This window comes from Desmodus rotundus, chromosome 2 (genome assembly GCF_022682495.2).
Source record: "Desmodus rotundus isolate HL8 chromosome 2, HLdesRot8A.1, whole genome shotgun sequence".
Taxonomy (NCBI): Eukaryota; Metazoa; Chordata; class Mammalia; order Chiroptera; family Phyllostomidae; genus Desmodus; species Desmodus rotundus.
Window position 1 is genome coordinate 53,165,128 of NC_071388.1, and position 19,475 is coordinate 53,184,602.

General features: G+C 35.4%; 1 protein-coding gene across 2 annotated transcripts; it reads right to left on the minus strand.

Moving 5' to 3' along the window:
- Window positions 1–792: 792 nt before the first annotated feature.
- Window positions 793–1,257, minus strand: LOC112301015 (ubiquitin-conjugating enzyme E2 L3-like). 2 transcript variants are annotated; one of them, XM_024556359.1, is made up of 2 exons: window positions 1,231–1,257; window positions 793–1,134 (listed from the first exon to the last, which is right to left on the minus strand). In XM_024556359.1, exons 1-2 carry the CDS (start codon window positions 1,255–1,257, stop codon window positions 793–795), a joined length of 369 nt encoding a protein of 122 aa, XP_024412127.1. The 2 variants fall into 2 exon arrangements, with proteins under 2 accessions (XP_024412127.1, XP_024412126.1); XM_024556358.1 differs by having other exon boundaries at window positions 793–1,257.
- Window positions 1,258–19,475: the final 18,218 nt, after the last annotated feature.

Genomic DNA, 19,475 nt, shown 5'->3' on the forward strand with positions numbered 1-19,475 from the left:
CTCTTATCACAAGGGAAGAAAGGATTTGGTTTTTGCTTTTTGTTTTTTTCATATGTGTATGAGATGTTGGTTGTTAACTAAGTCAATTGTGGTCATCATTTCACAAATATAAAAGTCAAAGAAATGTGCTGTAAACCTTAAACTTATCAAACTTAAATTAAAAATGAAGATACTATTGCAAAACTTAAATCATAACAACTCATTTATTGAAACCACTCCAAAAGGTACCAAGACTGTGAATGTGTTATAACGAAACACATCTCAATACAGGTTTACACCCATAAAACGGATAGTAACAATTCTGAGTGGGGAGGCAGAGAGGAGAAGGAGAAAGGCAGTTATTACTATAGAACCTTTCTGCACCTCTGTAGCTTCCTACAAGGAAAAACAAGTAAGGATAAGTGGGTGAGCACTGGAAACCAACAGCTGGTAATTAAGAAGAAACTGGAAAAGAAGGAATAGGAAAGTCAGAATCGTAAAATAAATGTCTACCAAAGAACGTCTGTAGATTTCAAATGAGTCTTACAACATATAGCTACTTTTACATTCTATTTGGGGATGAAATGTGATCCTGCCAAAGAGAGGTGTTTTTTTATCTGCTGTTTAGAACATCTCACATTTTTAATCCTTTCTTTACAGGTTACGTAGAGCAGTTTTAATTGAGAAAACTGGAGAAAGTTAGTAACTGCCACCAACGGTGGCACGTGTCCGTTTCCCAGAGCCCTGCTTTGCAGGTGTCCATGCATTGCTCGGGGCTCGGCTCCCCCTCGCTGGAATCAATCTCGGCAGGCTTTAGTCCACAGGCCGCTTTTCCCCGTATTTCTTTGTAAATGCTTTCGCGTTCTTACAGAATTTCTTATGATCTTTGGAGTATTCTTCAGCTAGGTCCGCCCGAAGAGGGTGCTCGGGCTGAGGGTCGTTCACCAGTGCTATGAGGTCCTGGATCACTTGGTCGGTTTTAGTTGCTGGCTTCCAGTTTTCAGCACTAATTACTGGCAGACAGACCTGCCCTTTTTCATCAATGTTGGGATGATAAATCTTTGTTTTAAATATGATCTTCGGGGGTTTGAATGGATACTCGGCTGGAAAGTTGATTTCGATTCTGAAGGCCCCCTTATCATATGGAGGGTTGTCAGGGACAATAAGCCCTTGCCAAGTCAATAAATTAGCGTCATCAACCTGGATGTTTCGGAAGTTTTTAATTCCACTTCTGCGGATTTCTTCCAACTCCTTCATCAGCCGCCTGCTGGCCGCCATCTTGGATGTGCCCGTTTCTGCCGAAGTTCGGACCCGCAGCGGTTTCCGCGGGGGGGCCCCCCCCAGGCGGCTGCGCCTGCGCAGCACGGTCGCGTAGTCACGTGGCTCCTTGCTGGTACCAGCCTGTGCTGTTACCATTTCTTTATCAAAGACATTTTACGTATTTTGTTAAATAACTTATTAAACTATACAGTTTACAACAAAGCCTTAAAAGTGAAGAAGGGAAGTTTTTAATTTTGACAAATCTCCTTTTTATGATCCAAGCTTTTAGTGTTTTATCTCGGAAATCTTTGTCTACCCCAATTAAATGAAGATTTCCTCCTAGGTTTTCTTCTAGAAGTTTTATGACGTGTTAGTTTTTATGTCTAGAGCTGTAATCCATTCCAAGTTAAATATCAAAATTTTAAAAAAGTTAAATCAACCTTGAATTTCTGGAATAAATTCCACTTAGTAATAATGTGTTATTTTTATGAATTGCTGGATTTGATTTACATTAATTTGGTAAGAAAGTTTGCATCTATGTTCATGAGGGCCATTCATCTGGAGTTTTACCTACTGGTCACGTCTGTCTGGTTTTGGGATATTGGGGTAAAGTTGGCCATACAAAATGAGTTGGAAATTTTCATTACTACTGTTTTCTGAAGGAGTATGTATAAGGTTCATGTCGCTTTTCTTTAAATATTTGCTTGAATTTATCAGTCTGACCATGAGGGACTGGTATTTTCTTTGAGGAAGATTTTTAAATAATTTCATTTTTTTAAATAGATTTATTCACATGCTTATTTTTCACTGTGCCAATTTTGTTAATTTGGCCTTTCAGAAATTTTCAATCTTATCTAAATTGTCGTTGGGCTGGCAAAATATGTCCTCCTTATTCTTTTAACGTATATAGTCTTCGTAGAGTTTTTTCCTTTCACTTCTGTCTTTGGTAATTTTTGTCTGCCTTCATCCTTTTCTGATTAGTCTATCAAGAGGTTTACCAAGTTTATTAATCTTTTCAGCCAATTAGAACTTTGTTCAATTGATGTTCCTTTATATATTATCTTTTATTTGATTCATTAACCTGTTCTTTATTTCATTCCTTATACTTATTATGTTGGGTTTAATTTTTTTTCTTTTTAAAATATGAACTTAGGCAATTGAGTTTTAAACATTTCTTCTTTTCTCATGCTAGCATTTAAAGCTATAAATTTCCCTCTAAAAATCATTTTCACTGCACCCTATTAATTTTAGTGTTGTTTTCATTGTAATTCCAAAAAAATTTCATTTCATTCAGTTCAACATTTTTTCTAATTTAACATGTTTATTCATTGAACCATAGGTTATTAGAACTGTGTTGTATAATTCTCAAATATTTAGGTATTTATTTTCAGATAAATTTTGATACTGTTTTCAAATTTTATTGTGTTCAGAAAATACATGCTATATGACTTTGGTTACATTTGTAGAACTTAATTTATGGCTTAATATATGATGTATTTTTATGAATATTTCTTGTTCACTGAAAAAGAACATGTATTCTTTTTCATGTTGTTCTCTCTATATTTTAATTGTTAGGCAGGGTGATGTTCATGTCTTCTATAAACCGTGATTTTTCTGTCAACTTATTTTATCAATTACTGAATTGAGTAGAAATCTTGAAATATAAATATTAATTCATTTATTTTTCTTTCCGTTCTCTTAATTTTTGCTTCATGCACTTTCAAGCTTTGTTATTAGGTATATACCCACTTAGGATTTTTATGTCCTTTTGAGAAAATGATCCTGTAATTACTGGGAGATGACATTCTTTGGTAATATTGTCTGACATGAAGTTTATTTTGTCTAATATGAATAGAGCCACGTAAACTTTTTTTTATGACTAAAGACCTATCATTTCCTTAATATTTAAAGTGATTACTATGGACACCATAAAGTTTACCCTTGCTTTTCTGTCCAGTCTGAAAATCTGGCCTTCTAATTGGATTGTTAGAATATTTGTGTAGATCTGAATTTTCATCTTGTATTATTTTTATTGAGCCTAAAATAACTTCATCACTTCTTGTAGTACTGAACTATTACTGCTGTATTTCTTAGCTTTGTTTGTCTAAAAATGTCTTTATTGTGCCTTTATTTTGAAGGATATTTTAACTAGATACAGAATTTGATTATAGTTTTTTCTTTCAGTACCTTGAGGTTTTTCCAGCTTATATTATTTCGAAGAAGAGGTCAATATTAATTCTTATCCTTTTAGTAATACTGCTGCACATAAAATGCCTTTTTTTTTTGTCTTCAACTCATTTAAAAATTTTCCAAAGCCTGAAAACAGTTGTTTCCCATATTATGTCTATTTTTTAAAGTTGTTTATGGTGGGAGCACTAGTCCAGTAGTTATTGCTTTATTTCTTTTTGGTCTCTTATTGGAAAATAAAATAAAAAAAAACATGCAAAAGAAACTGAAGCTTAGTTAAACAAGGTTAAATACCTGCTACAGTCTGAGTGTTTATTTTCCCCCAAAACTTATGTTAAAGTCCTAACTCCCAAAGCTGATGGTATTAGTAAGTGGGGCCTTTGGCAGGTGCTTAAGTAATGAGGGTGGAACCCTCATGAATGGGATTAGTATTTTATAAAGGGGGCTCCAGAGAGCTCCCTAGCGCCTCTGCCTACTGAGGACACAAAAGTCTGTGACACCCTGAAGGAGGCCCTTATGCAACCATGCTGGTGCTGTGATCTTGGATTTCCATCCTCCAGAGCTGTGAGAAATAAATTTCTGTTGTTTGTAAGCTACTAAAGTGTAGTATTTTGTTACAGCAGCTCTGATGGTCTGAGATAATATCCTTGTAACCACCAACCTGGCCAAGAAATGGAAACTGGTTAGCCATCCTAGAAGCCTCTCTGTGTGCGTTTCCCTACATAGAGCTCCCTCCCACCCATATTCAGCATCTCAACTTTTATAATACTCATTTCCTTGGATTTTTTAAATCACCCAAGACACTAGACATCCTTAGACACTACAGTGTAGTCTCACCCACTTTTGTCAACTTCAGTTGTCTTTTAAGTCTCTTTCTACATACAAGTGTTCCCTCCATTCCTTTCTTTCCCTTACTGTTTATCTGTTGGAGAACTGAGATTTTTGCCTGTCTGGTTTTTCAGTGTTTGGATTTTGCTGATCCACGTACTCATGGTTTAATTCAACATGTTCTATTTTCTTTTTCTTTTTCATCCTGCAGACTTTCTTCAGGACCCAGAGCGTGATAAAACTACATTTTTATCCCTTTGTTAAGATTTTAATCTTTTATCTGAAGGCAGATATAATTTGTTTTCACTTGATTTTGATATTAGTAGCCATTTGTGCTCAATGGCTACATTGATTGATTGATCGGTGTTTGCAAAATAGTGATATCTTAATGTTATAAATTAGATGGAATAAGTTTGTAAGAAGACAGTCCATAATTTAATATTTACTAACTGGTATGGTGCATTTAAGAAAGGTGAAATGAATGCTTGCTTCTTTGCTTTTATTTATAATACAATTATTTATGACTGTATTAGTTTCCTGTGGCCTCTGTAACAAATTATCACAAACTTGGTATGTTAAAATAACATACAGAGCCTGTCCAGAAAGTATCCAGCCATGCACTATGAAAAATAGAGACATTTATTGAACAAGATACAAGAAACATTGTACGTAGGGCAATGATGCCTTGGTTCCCTTCAAAGTAGGCACGTTGGGACCTCACATAGCTCTCCCAACTGCAGCACAATGTTCCTTCTGCTCTGGTAGTGAATTTTGCCATGACACATTTCATGCCAAGATCCTGCATCAAAATTTCAGACACAGTACTTTTTGGAATCCCCATGACAGTCTGTGGTTCTCGCACTGCCAGTCACCAATCTTTGTTGATTGCAACCCTTATATGTTCAACATTTTCAGGTGTTCTGTTGTTGCAGGCCTTCCAGAACGTGGATGGTTTTCAACAGATTCTTGACCATCTTTGAAGTGTTTGTGCCACACTTTTACTTGTGCTGCACTCATTGCCTTGTCCCTGAAAGCCTCTTTGTATCCTCCAAATAGTTTCCATGGAGGAATGTTCAAGCTTAACTCAAAACCTGATGCAGATTCATTTTGCATTCACTCAGTCATTTTGAATGCAATGGCCACACAGTACACAGGCTCACTCAATGGCATCTACAGCTCCCACTGACTAGTACAGTGAAGTCGTCATTGTTCATGCATGTGCATTCCAGTCCAGTCTCCTTGGCTTCCAGGTTATACTGATGTCACAGAAACTGTTCTCGTTATATTAACAAGGGCTGGACTTTTTCTGGCAGACCTCATACATTTATTCTCTTACAGTTCTAGAGGTGAGAAGCCTAAAATAATCTTATGGGGCCAAAATCAAGGTTTTAGCAGGGCCATACTTACTCCAAAGGTTCTGGGGGGAAATCCCTTTATTTTCTAGAGAATAGAGCTGCATTCCTTAAAATCCTTCACTCATGCCTTTCTTCCACCTTTTCTCTGACTCCGTTTCCATCACACGGCCCTCTTCTTTTCTGTCTGTAGTCAGATCTGCCTCTGCCTCCCTCATAAGTATAGCTGAGATTACATTTAAGACCCACTTGAATAATTGAGGATGATCTCTCTAACTCAACATTCTTAACCTAGTCACATTCTATTTGACTAGGTTAAGAACTGGGTATCTCTGGAGATATCCACAGGTCCCAATGAAGTCTTTTAAAATAGTATTTAATATCATTATGAAATTACAAATTTAAACATAACTGAGTGGTTTCAATTTATGTAATTTTTATATAATCTATGGCCAGTGAGGCTTCAATATTACTTCTGAATCCTTTTGATGTGACCTTTGTAATGTTGGTTGTTTCTCTACTATATAATATTTCAAGATATTCTAGTACATTTTGTGCTGTGGATCTGGAATCAGTCATTTCATCAAGAACCCATGACTTTCTTGAAAAGAAAATGGTATGTCATCAGAATAATAGTCTACAAGCTAGGGTTGCTGTTTGCTACTGGTTGGTGATTTTTTTTTTCTAGGATTTTACAAATTGAGCACTGTACGGTTTATCCTTAACTTTTTTGTTGTTGTTTTAATTTGACATATGTATCTCTTTTCTTCCACACTGGGAATTCTTGTTCTCTAGGTCACACAAAATGATAGGTTAGAATATATCATCATTACTCATTTGTTTTAGCCCATTTCAGTATCTTAAATATGTTATTCCATTTCTTCCTGAATAAAAGCATTGCTGTTAAAAAAATTGGTGATAAATTGATGCCCTTATAAAATATATGCTCTTTTTCCTAGATTCCCGAGTTTTTTTTTTTTTTTCTATAAAGTGCAGTAATTTTACTAGAATATGTTTTGGTCTTCATTGTTCAGGGTTGATATGTTCAGAGAACAGTGTGTTCTTTTAATGTATATTTTACAATAGTTCCAGCAAATTTTTAATATTTGTTCTATTCCAAAGATTTGTTTTTAGGACTCCATGTCTGTATGTTGAATCTACTTTTTATATTGTCAATATTTGTTATTTTCTCTCAAATCCTTTTTTATCCCTTCATTTTTTGTTTTTTTAATTCCTTTTTTAAAATTTACTATTTCTGATAAGGCATTAGTTGTTGAATTTGGTGTGTCATGTGCTTTTTCTCCTATTTTACTAATTCTGAAATTTATTTTTAGTTATATCAGCTACTTCTGAGTTTTTCTATTCTGATTTTTGTTTCTTCATATCTTGTCTCTTAATGTCTTTCAGCTCATTCTGAAATGGTATTTCCAATTTACATGCATGTTGCTTATGTTTTTCTAGTGTGGTTTCTGTGCCTGCAGTGTTACTCTGTTTCTTATTGTCATCTTCTCTTATAGTTAACTTGGGTGGTGTTTGACTTCAATAGTTTTCTAGTGCTTATTTTTATGTAGATTTAATTTTCGTGATTTCTTAAAAGCAGATTTAGTTTAGATAGCTTTTCTTCTTATAAGCTCCTTTTTTTTGTTTACATATATGTATTAGTAAAACTAGGATGGCTTGTTTGGTTTAGTTTCTAGCTCTGTTTCCTTCTCCATGTTATCGGAACCTTCATTTCATTAACCTGTGCTGTTCCTATGCTAGACAATGTTGTTTCATCCAGAAGTTTCACTTCAGTACGAGGATTTGCATTTGAAGGGAATCCTATTGGGTCAGTTATGAGCATTTACGGGAACTAGCCAGATCTTTAAAACTTACCTCTAATTATTAGAATATATTAAGTATCTCCTAGTTTTAGCTGCTGTTCACAAATCAAATTGCCATGATTTTCAGTGATTAACTTTTAGTTTATGTGGGTTACTTCTGTTCTCAGGTCCATCAGATGTCCCATTACTTTACTCCACTTTCCCTGATAGACACTGATAAGACAGTTCTTATGACAACTGATGGCTTGTCCCCACCTACCTGTATTTTGAGGTTTGTAAGGTAACCCTGTTTCCTTGATTGTTTGTAAATATTGTGTAAATTTTTACTTTGCTATCTACTGGTAATGTCTGTTTTTATGCAAGAATTCAAAAGATCTCAAACATATGTCATCATTTCAACCACTACCTTCTCAGAATCCTATTATCATTTAAGTGATATAATTTAATATAAAAAGTTAGTTAGATATTGAAGAACCAAAAGGCATAATAAGAACTCTTGACTATTAGCTAAAGACTGCTGGAAGCAACTACTGTATCTAGAGTTGGGAGAACAAAGAAGAATGTGCTGCTTGGCTGGTGGTGGTCATTCTGCGTTCAGATGAGGGGACTCATGGGGTTGGGACTGAGTGCTAAGGTAATCTGGAGTGACCACTGGTGGGTTTCCAGGAGGGCACACAGCATGGTGTTTGAAAATCTGCAGACTAGAGGCAAGTACTGCTATCCTAAGGACATGTCACTGTCAGAGTGAGGTTTTACTGGGGTGATGCTAATAGGAACAAGCAAATGGTAAGAAAAAGAATAATTTCTTTTTGCTCCATTTTGTTTTATGATTACACTTCATTGCTTCCTACTGCCAGAGATTAACAGGAAGCAAGCTGACAAATAAAAAAGCAACTCTCAGAGTTCTAGTTCCAGCATCACAAAACAAAATATAGAAAGGTAAATTTGAAACTGAGAAGTAATACTTTAAAGCTGGCTTATAATTGTTATATTATCTTTATAAACTGTGTCTTTATCACTGAATAATCTTTATCTTATTTAGTAGTTATAACCTTCATTTTCATTTTATCTGATATTAATTTTGCCTTTCCTCCTTTTTTTGAATGCAGTTGCATATGTTTTACCATTTTAAACATTTCTTCACTACTTTGTTTAAATGTGTTTTTTAAAGAAATATATTGATAGGTTTTGGTGTTCTTTTCAACCCAATCTGAGAATCTGTTTTATATATTGGACAATTTAATCATTTATATGTTTTATTCCTTTCACTCTACTTTGCATTTTTTAAATATTTCCCTTATTTACTTTAAATATTTCCCTTACTAGTTTTCCTGTTTGACATTACTATTACTAATCTTTTCTGTCTTTTCAATTACAAAATTCTATTGTACTTTTTATTCAACTGGTGATTATCATTCTCATAAACTTTTCAAAAAATGAAATTCTTATGAAAGTAAGGATTATATGGAAATAAGATACCGACTATGTGTGCCAGGTATTCTGTTTCTTCACTGGATGAAGCCTTTACAACACTTTCATTTCCTTATCCTCATTCCCAAACTCCTAGGATTTGCTGGTCTATTTTAATTGCTGTTGCAGTCTGTGTTCAGGGTTCCCTAGCAGTGTCCACTTCTTTCAGGAACTGCCAGTTAGTACTTACATTACACATACTCAGCCACTCTGCATCTTTGGGTTTCTCTTTAGGTCACAGATGTGTTGGAGCTCATCAGTCTTTCTTTTTGTTTATCTTTCCATGTCTTCATGTCTATATTTTTGTTTGTTGTTTGGCTACAGACCTTTCCTTTACTATTTTCTCAGGTGTGCTACTGAGTGTTATATTCTTTTAATCTTCACATATTTCCAAACGACTTTCCTTAAAATTGATAATTAAATATTTTGGTTGTATTACTTGTTAAATCATAGTCCTTTTCCTCAATATAAATGATGCTAAATTTTTTTCTAGCTTCTAATATAATAAGTGAAAAGTCTGTTCTGGTCTAATTCTTGTTCCTTCTGATTATTTTTTTCTCCATGGAATCCAATTACACTTTTTCTTTATCCGTGAAACTCAGAAATTTAACTACATTATTTCTAATATATCCATAATAAACACTACAACTTTATTTATTTTTTAAAGATTTTATTTATTTTTTAGAGAGGAGAAGGGAGGGAGAAAGAGAAGGAGAGAAACATCAATGTGTGGTGGCCTCTTGTATGCCCCCTACTGGGAACTTAGCCTGCACCCCAGGCATGTGCCCTAGACTGGGAATTGAACCTGCAAACCTTTGGTTCACAGGCCGGCACTCAATCTACTAAGCCACACCAGGCAAACTTACAGGTAAGAAGGGGCTGGAAGAAGGATTCAGTCATGAAAGGCAAGGACCTACATCCAAGATTACTCTGTCCAGCAATGCTATCATTTAGAATGGAAAGGCAGATAAAGTGCTTCCCAGATAAAGTCAAGTTAAAGGATTTCATCATCACCAAGCCCTTATCATGTGAAATGTTAATAGGACTTATCTAAGAAAAAGACGATGATCAAAACTATGAACAGTAAAATGACAACAAACTCACAACTATCAACAACTGAACCTAAAAACAAAAACAAAAACAAACTAAGCAAACAATTAGAACAGGAACAAAATCACAAAAATGGAGATCACATAGAGGGTTATTGGTAAGGAGGGGGAGGAGGGATAATGGGGGAAAGGTACAGGGAATAAGAAGCATAAATGGTAGGTACAAAATAGACAGGGGGAGGTTAACAATAGTATGCAAAATGGAGAAGCCGAAGAACTTACAGGTACAGCTCATGGACATGAACTAAGGTGGGGGAACGCTGGTTGGAGGGGGGTGTAGAGCAAAGGGGAATAAAGGGGAGAAAAAAATGGGACAACTGTAATAGCATAATCAATAAAATATATTACAAAAAAGTAAATTTAAAAAAATTTCCAAATTTGACACAAAGTGTAAACCTTCATAAACAAGAAACTCAATGCCTGCTGAGTAGAAGAAAAGCACACCAAAGCACACAATATATTCTTTTCAACAAAATCTTAATAGAGAACTAAGGCCCATTAGTTACAGAGAAATAAAGCTATAAATAATAGCACACCTCTTCTCAGAAACTATACAAGGCAGAAAATGGGAGCAAAATTTTTTTCCGAAAAGAAGTCAATCTAGAATTCTATATCTAGAGAAAATATTTCAAAAATGAGATGACAAAAATTTTTCTAGACTAAACACTTGAGAAATTTCATCACTAAGAAATTGCACTACAAGAAAAGTTAAAGAGGTGCAGAAGAAAAATGACCCCAGATGGAAATGTGAATTTACACAAAGAATTGAACAACATGGGAAATGGATGGGTGGGTTGGCAAATTGGCAGAATTGCTTTCTCAACCCACAGCTGCACTATGTTTAAAAGATGCCAAAAAAGATGAAACAGACATCAGGGTCTTCTGATTCATGGAAGAAAGTCACCTACTTAAAGAAATTGGATACAATGTAAAAATATTTTAAAATGTATATTTGCCTTGGCCCTATAGGTATTCACAATTTACCTTGTGTCTTATGTAACAAAAATTTTTCAGATAAATTGTAATTTCATTTTGAGATTAGAGTTTAAAGAAAAAGGCATGAAATATTTAAAGTAGATGTAGAATTGTAAATTTACCTTAAAAATAGGCAGGCCTACGGATTTTGCTAGACTTGTTGTTTTGCCTGTATCTGTCTGGCATCAGTACCAACTAATCATCAAAGAATATCTAATTTGAATAATTGGCAGTAAATACTTTTTGAATTTGATAGTATATCTTGGGACACGTACACAGACATTCGCACTGCTAGTGCAGAAGCACAAGTAATACTGCTAGCGTGAATTAAGTCATTGTATTCTACCCTGCCACATATGTTGGAAAGTAATAAAAAAAGTTTGAGAATGTCCTTAAAAAAAACTTAGCCATAAGCATTTATTTTATTGAGCACATGTCCTTTTAACATTTTCTGCGGTGAATGGGAAATTCACATAAATTACGTCTGGATACTAAAGTACAAGGAAAAAGCACGTGTAAGTCTTTGAGTTGCAAGCTCGAATAGCTGCTTAATTTTTTTTTTAATAGCACACCATTTTTACTTGAAACAATGACTGACAAACTATGATTATTTAGTCTGAGTACTAAAAGCATTTTTTTCTTCAATAGAAATAACGCCTATTAATGCAAAAAACAAAACCAAAAACTGAAAGACTTGACGCCAGTGATAAATATCAAACCATAGCTAGGGTTGGAACGAGCTCTTCTTACTCCTCAGAGGCAGATCTAAGTTGGTGGTAGTTGAAGTTTATACACTGGTGAATTGCACTGGGGAAAGGGGTTCATATTTATGAAAAAAGAAAAAATAAATACGATATTAGGCACAAAGTGAATATATTTTAGAATGAGAATACAACAATTTACTCAAGGACTGGCAGTTCAGGTCCCTTTCTTCTGAGAACTTTTTTGTCAGTTTAACCAGAACTGTGTGCAAAGAAATGCCTTTGATTGCAACCTGGCTTCCTCACTGCACCTAAAAGCCACCACCGCTCCTAAAACCTCTCACACTTACAGTGTCCCGTGAAAGCTGACAGGGTACCTGAAGCATAAGCCTTGTTAGCAGCACAAAAGTTCGTTTCTGCTCTTACTGATTCTATCATAGCATGATGCTTCTCAGATTATCTGATAAGTGTTAATTTAACTAATGAAAGAAAAAACTTGTGTCCAACTAAATTTTTACAAACTAAAAATATCTGCATGACTAGTATGTAGACAAGAAGCAGAACTGTATCAGCACCCCAGAAACACTTCTTGTGCGCAGCCCAGTCACTGTATGTCTTTTGTGCTGCCTAAGGATAATCGCTATCCTGATGTCTAATTACTGATTTTGTATTTTAATATGAGTATTTTAATATGAGTCTGGCCTCTCAACTTTTTGCTTGTGAAATTCGATCATACTGTTTTGCACAGTTGCAGATCATTAACTTTCATTGCTGTATCGTATTCCACTGTGTGAATATACCATAGTTTATTCTTTGTTAATGGACATTTGAGTATTAATTTTGTTATTATAAATAGTGTTTATATTAATATTCTAATATATGCCCATTGATGAATAAATGCATTTTCTCTTGGGTATACACTTAGAAATAAAATGGCTGGGTCAATAGAGTGTGCGTATGTTCACCTTTAGTGGATATTGCCAAGCAGTCTTCAAAAGTAGTTGTAGCAATTGACATTCCCACCAGCAGTATTTGAGGTATGACTGCTCCACACCTTTGCCGATTCTAGTATTGTCCATCTTTCCATTTTAGCCTTTTTGGCTAGATACATAGCGGTATGGCTTTAATGTATGTAAGGTTTGTACAGTTTCTTTTGAAAAGTGCTTTTCATCCCTGTTAGGTAGCAGTTAAGAATGAGGGGCCATAGGGGAAGTAAAGCAGGGCCCCTGCCCATTGCAATCTAACGAAGAACTTAGAACAGGAGGCTAGAAACAAAAGGGAGACCTGTCTCACCAACTAACTCAGCAGTCCTGAACCTGGTCCAATTCGATTGCCAGGTGTTCCAAAAATCACAAGGAAAACCATGATAGTACAGGAGGGGAGCCCTTGACATTCTGTATCTATCGTTTCCACTATCTGGGAAAGAGAGCCTCTGAAACTATTAATCCCAAGGTCTGGAAAGGGGAGGGTGAGGGACAACCTAGATGCTGCCTATAAGCATAAAACCCCTAATATACTAATAGTCAGGGCACTCAGACCAGCTGGGTGCCCACTTGCAGCTTCATGCTGAAGTGTATTTCATAAATAAACTTGCTATCTCACTTCCACTATCCGTGTTACCTGTCACCTGAATTCTTCTCTCGGAAGAACACAAGGACTGAAGAGGGGGAACCCCCTTAACTTGGGTCTCCCTGGTAACACCTCCACCCCAACCCCCAATCGGATTTGCTTTGTTTTTGATTTATATGAGTTCTTTACATAATCTAGATACTAGTCTTTGTCAAATGTATGTATTGAAGACTGCTGCTTAATCATCCTCTCAATGAATAAAAGTTCTCAATAGAACAATCTATCATTTTTTTCCTTTGGCAAAAGTTGTGGTATTTCCTGTGTAAGAAATCTTTACCTAGTGTAGTAAAAGATTAACCTTTTCCAAAGAAAGGTATAGCCCTTTAACCCTTGCTCCTGGGAGGTAACAAGTAAGCTCTTGCAATATTCTGCCTCATAAGAGTGTCTTTACCTGGGGGCCTTAAGCCACGTCAAATAACCTATGCTAACAATGTGATTCATGGTGGGGGCCTTGGGCCATGTGGAATCATGACATTTGAAGGAGCTGGAGAACAAGGTTAGCATGGTGGAAACACAGCCATGACTGTGACTGACCTCCCAACAAAAACCAGAGACACCAAGGCCTTCTGAGCTTCCCTGGTTGACAACATACATTGTTTGTGGGAGAAGCAAGCGTTGTTCATGTAATTCCACTGGGAGAGGACAACTGGAAGCTCCCTGTGCTTGGACTCTCCTACATCCCACCGTATGTACCTCTTCCTGTTGCTGATTTTAATTTGTATTCGTTCACTGTTCTGAACCTGAGGGTAGTCTTGGAGATTTCCCAAATAACAGCCTATCAAAGGTCCTGAAGGTGTTTTCTTGTACTTCATTTTAAAAGCTTTATTATTTTACCATCCATATTTTGATTTGTAATACCTTTAGAATTGATTTTGGTGCATAGTGTGTGAAGTACAGGTCAAGGTATATATATTTTTTCATATGATATTCACTTGACCTTGCATCAGATATTGAAAAAAAAAAAAACATTAGCAACTGCACTCCTAATTACTTTTGTTTTAAATCCGCTGATCACCTGTGTATCTTTTGACTATTAGTTTCAGTTCTCCAGCTTTCCTGTTTTTTAAAACTGATTTGGTTATTTGTGACTCTTAGGCATTTGAATTTTTTTTGGTATTTAAGTTTTTTAAAATGATGCTACTATAATTTATATAATTTGCATGTATAAAGAACCCCAAAGAGTCATAAACTATTAGAATAAAAACTGTAGCTTTGTTGCTGAGGTGAAAATATACAAAAATAACTTTATTTCTATAAACCAGCAGTAAGTAGAAAGCAAAATGTGAAGAGATAGGTTAAAAATGTTTTCTTAGAAAAAATATTTCTCCTTAAAATGTAACTTTTAGAAAGATCTGTGAAATGTGAAAGTAATTTTTAAAATAATTTTTTAGTGTTTTCCTTCAAGTTCCTTTGCAATTATTTCTAGTTTTAAGAGAGAAAACAATGTAAAAATTGTAATTCATTGGTAGTCGTTTTGGTAGAAACATACATTCCAAAATCTACACAGAGGTTATTGTTTAAAGATTTTTATAGGAAAATTTTTACTATTTACTATTAGTTATGTTTGGTATTTGAGACTTTACCACTGAAATTTCCTTTTTTTCTCTTTTGATATTGAAGATTACAACTGTCTTTCACTATCTGTAGTCCCATATTAAGTACCGAAGTCTTAAAAACTTGGGAACCAAAACCTAATCCAAAAAAAGTTATATATGCTCTTACATAAAGTTTAAAACTTTTAAACAAACTCTAGTTGTTCAATTTCTGTTTTACTACTAAGTCTTCAAACTGATACCTGCAATTAGAGGCTATTTTCTTTTAGATGATATAATATTTATAAAATGATAAATTATTATGAAATTCCAGTTTAATCCACTATATTGCTAGTTTTCATTTGTCAACAAGTTCTAATGGTTTATCTTATGATTAGATCAGCACACAATATTTTACTTACCCATTGTGGATAAAAAACGGTTCTGCATATTAAACCTTACAAGCTCAGGGGAGGCTTGCATGGTGGCCTTACAAACTCAAGAGACCTAAAGTAACCACATAGGCTGGACTGAAATGAAAACTTTGTAACTAACAGTGAGTAGTGGCGGGTACTCATGTTCTAGGCTAGGGTCTTGCTTGACAAGTTTTTTACCTTAACTGAGGCTATTGTCTTTTTTTTTTTACTCCACTAAATAGATTTTTTATTCTCTTATGTCTTTTTGCTTCTATGATAACACCTCTTTGGAATGTCAGAGTAATACCCTTTTTGCCAGACTCCTCAAGGCACAATCTCAAGCCAAAACAAAAGACCACAGAGCCCTTCATTGCTACCTTGATTTCCTGCTTACCACCTCTAAGTGCTGTAAATGTTAACTACCCTACACTCATCAGTGTAAAAGAAGGATGTGTGTATCTATGTTTCTTTATATCTCCCTGATTTGCTTTCTCTCCCTGGTAATCCATTAGTCAACCACCAGTGGATTTTGTGTAATGCCTTAACGCCGCAGGCATGTCCATCCCAGGCCCCACGGCTGCATTTGGCCCGGCACAAAATTGTAAATTTACTTAAAACATTATGAGATTTTTTTGTAATTATGTGTGGTGATGTCACATAATCACAAAATCACAATGGCCCAAGACAACAACTCTTCTTCCAGTGTGGCCCAGAGATGTCAAAAGGTTGGACACCCCTGGTTACGGCTTCTCCTTTGATTCTAATGTACACAATAAGAAGCTAAACTGCCATTCTCTGGAGCATTTTCTTAATCCGTTGAGATTTTGCTTCTCAGCAATTGTCATCAGTTTGGCTCAAATAAACTTGTAAAAATTCTCTACAGGTTTGGATGTTTCTTATGTTGACACTGTAATTAAGTTCTATTTTCTAAGTAGCAGGCGAATGTTCAAAGAAGCTTTATTATAATAAAGGAAAGAGTAATACTTCTTATTCCATTTGATGTCTTTTACATTTTTAATTCCTGCTCCTCAAAAAATAATTAGAATGTTACTACTTCCGGAAAAAAAAGAGAAAAAGCCATGTCCACCAGTCTATTTTCTACAGAAAGTAGGGCAGAACAATTATAAAAAAAGTATTAAATGATCTGTCAATTCAGACAAGGGGATCAGTTGTATCTCAAAGATGGGGAATGCCTATCATGAACCTACCGTTCTACTGCCACACTCCCTAATTATATTACTCCGGATAAGACATCTCTGTAGTTAGTTCCAATGATGTGACTTCTAATAAGAAAATTTGGTCTTTATCCACAGGTTCCTGGCTCATACACAGCTCCCAAAACTCTTGGGATTCCCTGAGCAATGAGAGCGTTTGTTATATTTGGTCTCTTGTCCTCAGATCCTGAAATGGCTTCAGGGTGATAAAGGTGAAATGGGTATCTTATCATTTATAATAAGCCCCTTTCCACCACATTTGGGTTTGTGTTAACAAGGTGACTTTTGGAAAGCATTTAAGGATGGGCTGGTTGCCAGGGGAATGAACCCTGACGAAAGGAGAGGAAAAGGGAGAAGAGATAGAGGTAGAGTCAATCATCAATGGACAATAATTTAATCACTTGTGCCTGTGTACTGAAGTCTCCAAAAAACCCAAATGGGTGGAGTTCAGAGGCTTCTGGGCTGGTGGAGTGTGGGGGAGAGTGGCACATTCAGGGAGGGCAAGAAAGTTCCAAGCCCTTTTCTCATACGATGCCCTATACATCTCTTCTATCTTGCTGTTCCTGAGTTATATCCTTTATAATAAAACTGTAATCTAAGTGATCATTGAGTGAAACACTTCTCTGAGTTGTGTGAGCTGCTCTAGCAAATTAATCAATAGATGATAAGACACATAGATGGTAACCTGGGCTTTCACTGGCTGTTGAAGGTGGTGGTGGTGGGGGCAGACTTGTAAGACTGACTCCTTAACCTGCCCAAGGAGGGAGTCATGGGAACCTGATTTGTAGTTGGTTTGCCAGAAGCACAGGCCTTGTGATTGGCATCTGAAGTGAAAAGCTGTGTTGTGGGACTGAGCCCTTAACCTGTGGAATCTGCTGCTATCTTTGGTTAGTGTCAGAATTGAGTTAAATTGTAGGATACACTGCTGGTATCAGAGAACACGCAGGTGAATGTGGGGAACCCCCTTCCAAACATACACATACCCCCCATGTTAGAAGTGATGACCAGAATCTTTAGCTCCCCCAAATGGGAATTCTTATTTATTTACCTACAGGGTTTATAAACCCTTTAATAAGGAAAAACAAAAACAAATCAACATATCTCAGTCATACAATTTTGAATATCAAATACACATTATTGTATGTTATCTTATAGTATTACATACAGGGTCCAGAACAAAGAATGCCCCTTTTTTATTACAAAATCATAAGCATGTAATTCTGTAATACAGCAATATCTCACTCAAGGACACCATATAACATTTTAGTGAAATGTTCAAGTTAAAACTATAAATTATTGTACCCATATTATTATCCTACCAACCACACTGAAGCAAGCCTTACCCTGTATTTTATATATTATATACGCATCTATCAATGTACACCAAATACAAAACTTAATGACCTTCCTCAGATGTGGCTAATCTTTATACTTGGCACAGCCAGGCTAAAGGCAATGGCCAATCTTTTACATGTATGTGTGGTTTCCAAGAAAGGATCCTGGTAAAGATGTATTACTCAAAAAGAAGTCTAAGCTTTAATTACCCAGAAGGATGCTTTTTTCCCTCAGAAAGGGGCAGCTGAAGTTCGCCAAGAGAAAAGCAGTATGCTGCAGCTGCCATCATCCAGCAGAGGTGGCAGAAACATCATCTGCATAAAACAGTAAATTTGTAGAGGTAGAAGACATAGGAATGTGAAGCTTAAGAAGAAAACAAGCTGTTAAAAAAGAAAGAAACAAAATTATTCTAGTGCACACATACTATTTTCCTATGAAGAGTAATATTAACACAAAGATAATGTCGGTAAACAGGAATTTCTTCCTTGTTTATGCTCCTTTAATATTTGCTTATATCTCAATATTAATCACAAACATGTAATAAAGTTGGTATGTATATATGTCTCCACCACTAGACTCTAAGAACCCACACCCTCAGAATCTTATATGTGGGTGGAATTAAATAAGAGGCACTATCAATATGTATGCTGACCCATAAAATAGTTAATAATGTCAATATACACAGGTGTACATATTTTGAGTTAACTTTTCAAAAGATCTTAACTGACTGAAATGGTGTTAATTTTTTGTCTTTGCATATATTATTTTGTCTGCAGAAACAAAGTGGTAAAAACCCCAGAAGTTTTAAAAATTTACTAAGAGAACAATGGGTCTCTTTGGATTAACCTAGCCAAGGTGGAAAACTCTACATGACGCTGCATATTAACCTGATTAATATAAATCATGGATTATAATGGTGCAGCTGCATTTAAGTTAATTTGCATTATTCTGACCAAGTCAGAAAACTATTATCCCAAGCAAAATCATGGTTTTGGTGTATATGAATTTGAGAAATCTATTTTCATATCCAGTGCAGTCAACTGTTTGATATTACACCTGTACTTAAAAAAAAACCCTGTGTACAGAGTTATTGATTTAAAATACTATCAAATGTGTTTAAAAGTCTATTAAAACACTGAAGAGTTTTTAACAATAAAGCCTGTCCTTGCGGTATATCTGATATACATAAATCAGATAACTAACATTATTTAGCAGAGTTACAATTAACATCGGCAAGTGTCTGAATTTTTGCCACTGGAGTTAGGAGAAAACTTCCATCATTTTGTGGGGAAATGACTGTGTAGGTCTTTCAAACAGCTAAATTAAGCTTAGAAACACAAATGTAGAAAATGGACAGGGGGAACTAGGCATGTATCTTCCTCATTCTTTTCCTTTTAGTCTCCCCATCTCAGTAAATAGTCACTCTTCCTGTAGTTTAGAACAAAAAAACATGCAGTGACAGCTGATGCTTCCCCTTCTTTCACATCTAAACTTTGAATAAACTATTATGTCTGTCTTCAGAATATATCCAGAATGCACTGTTTCTCATCAGTTTCTTTGCTATCCCCTCTCATTTCTAGCTTGGATTATTATAATAACATTTAATTCTAAAGTGCCATTCTTTCCATTATTAATTCATCCACTCATCCAACAACTAATAAACAA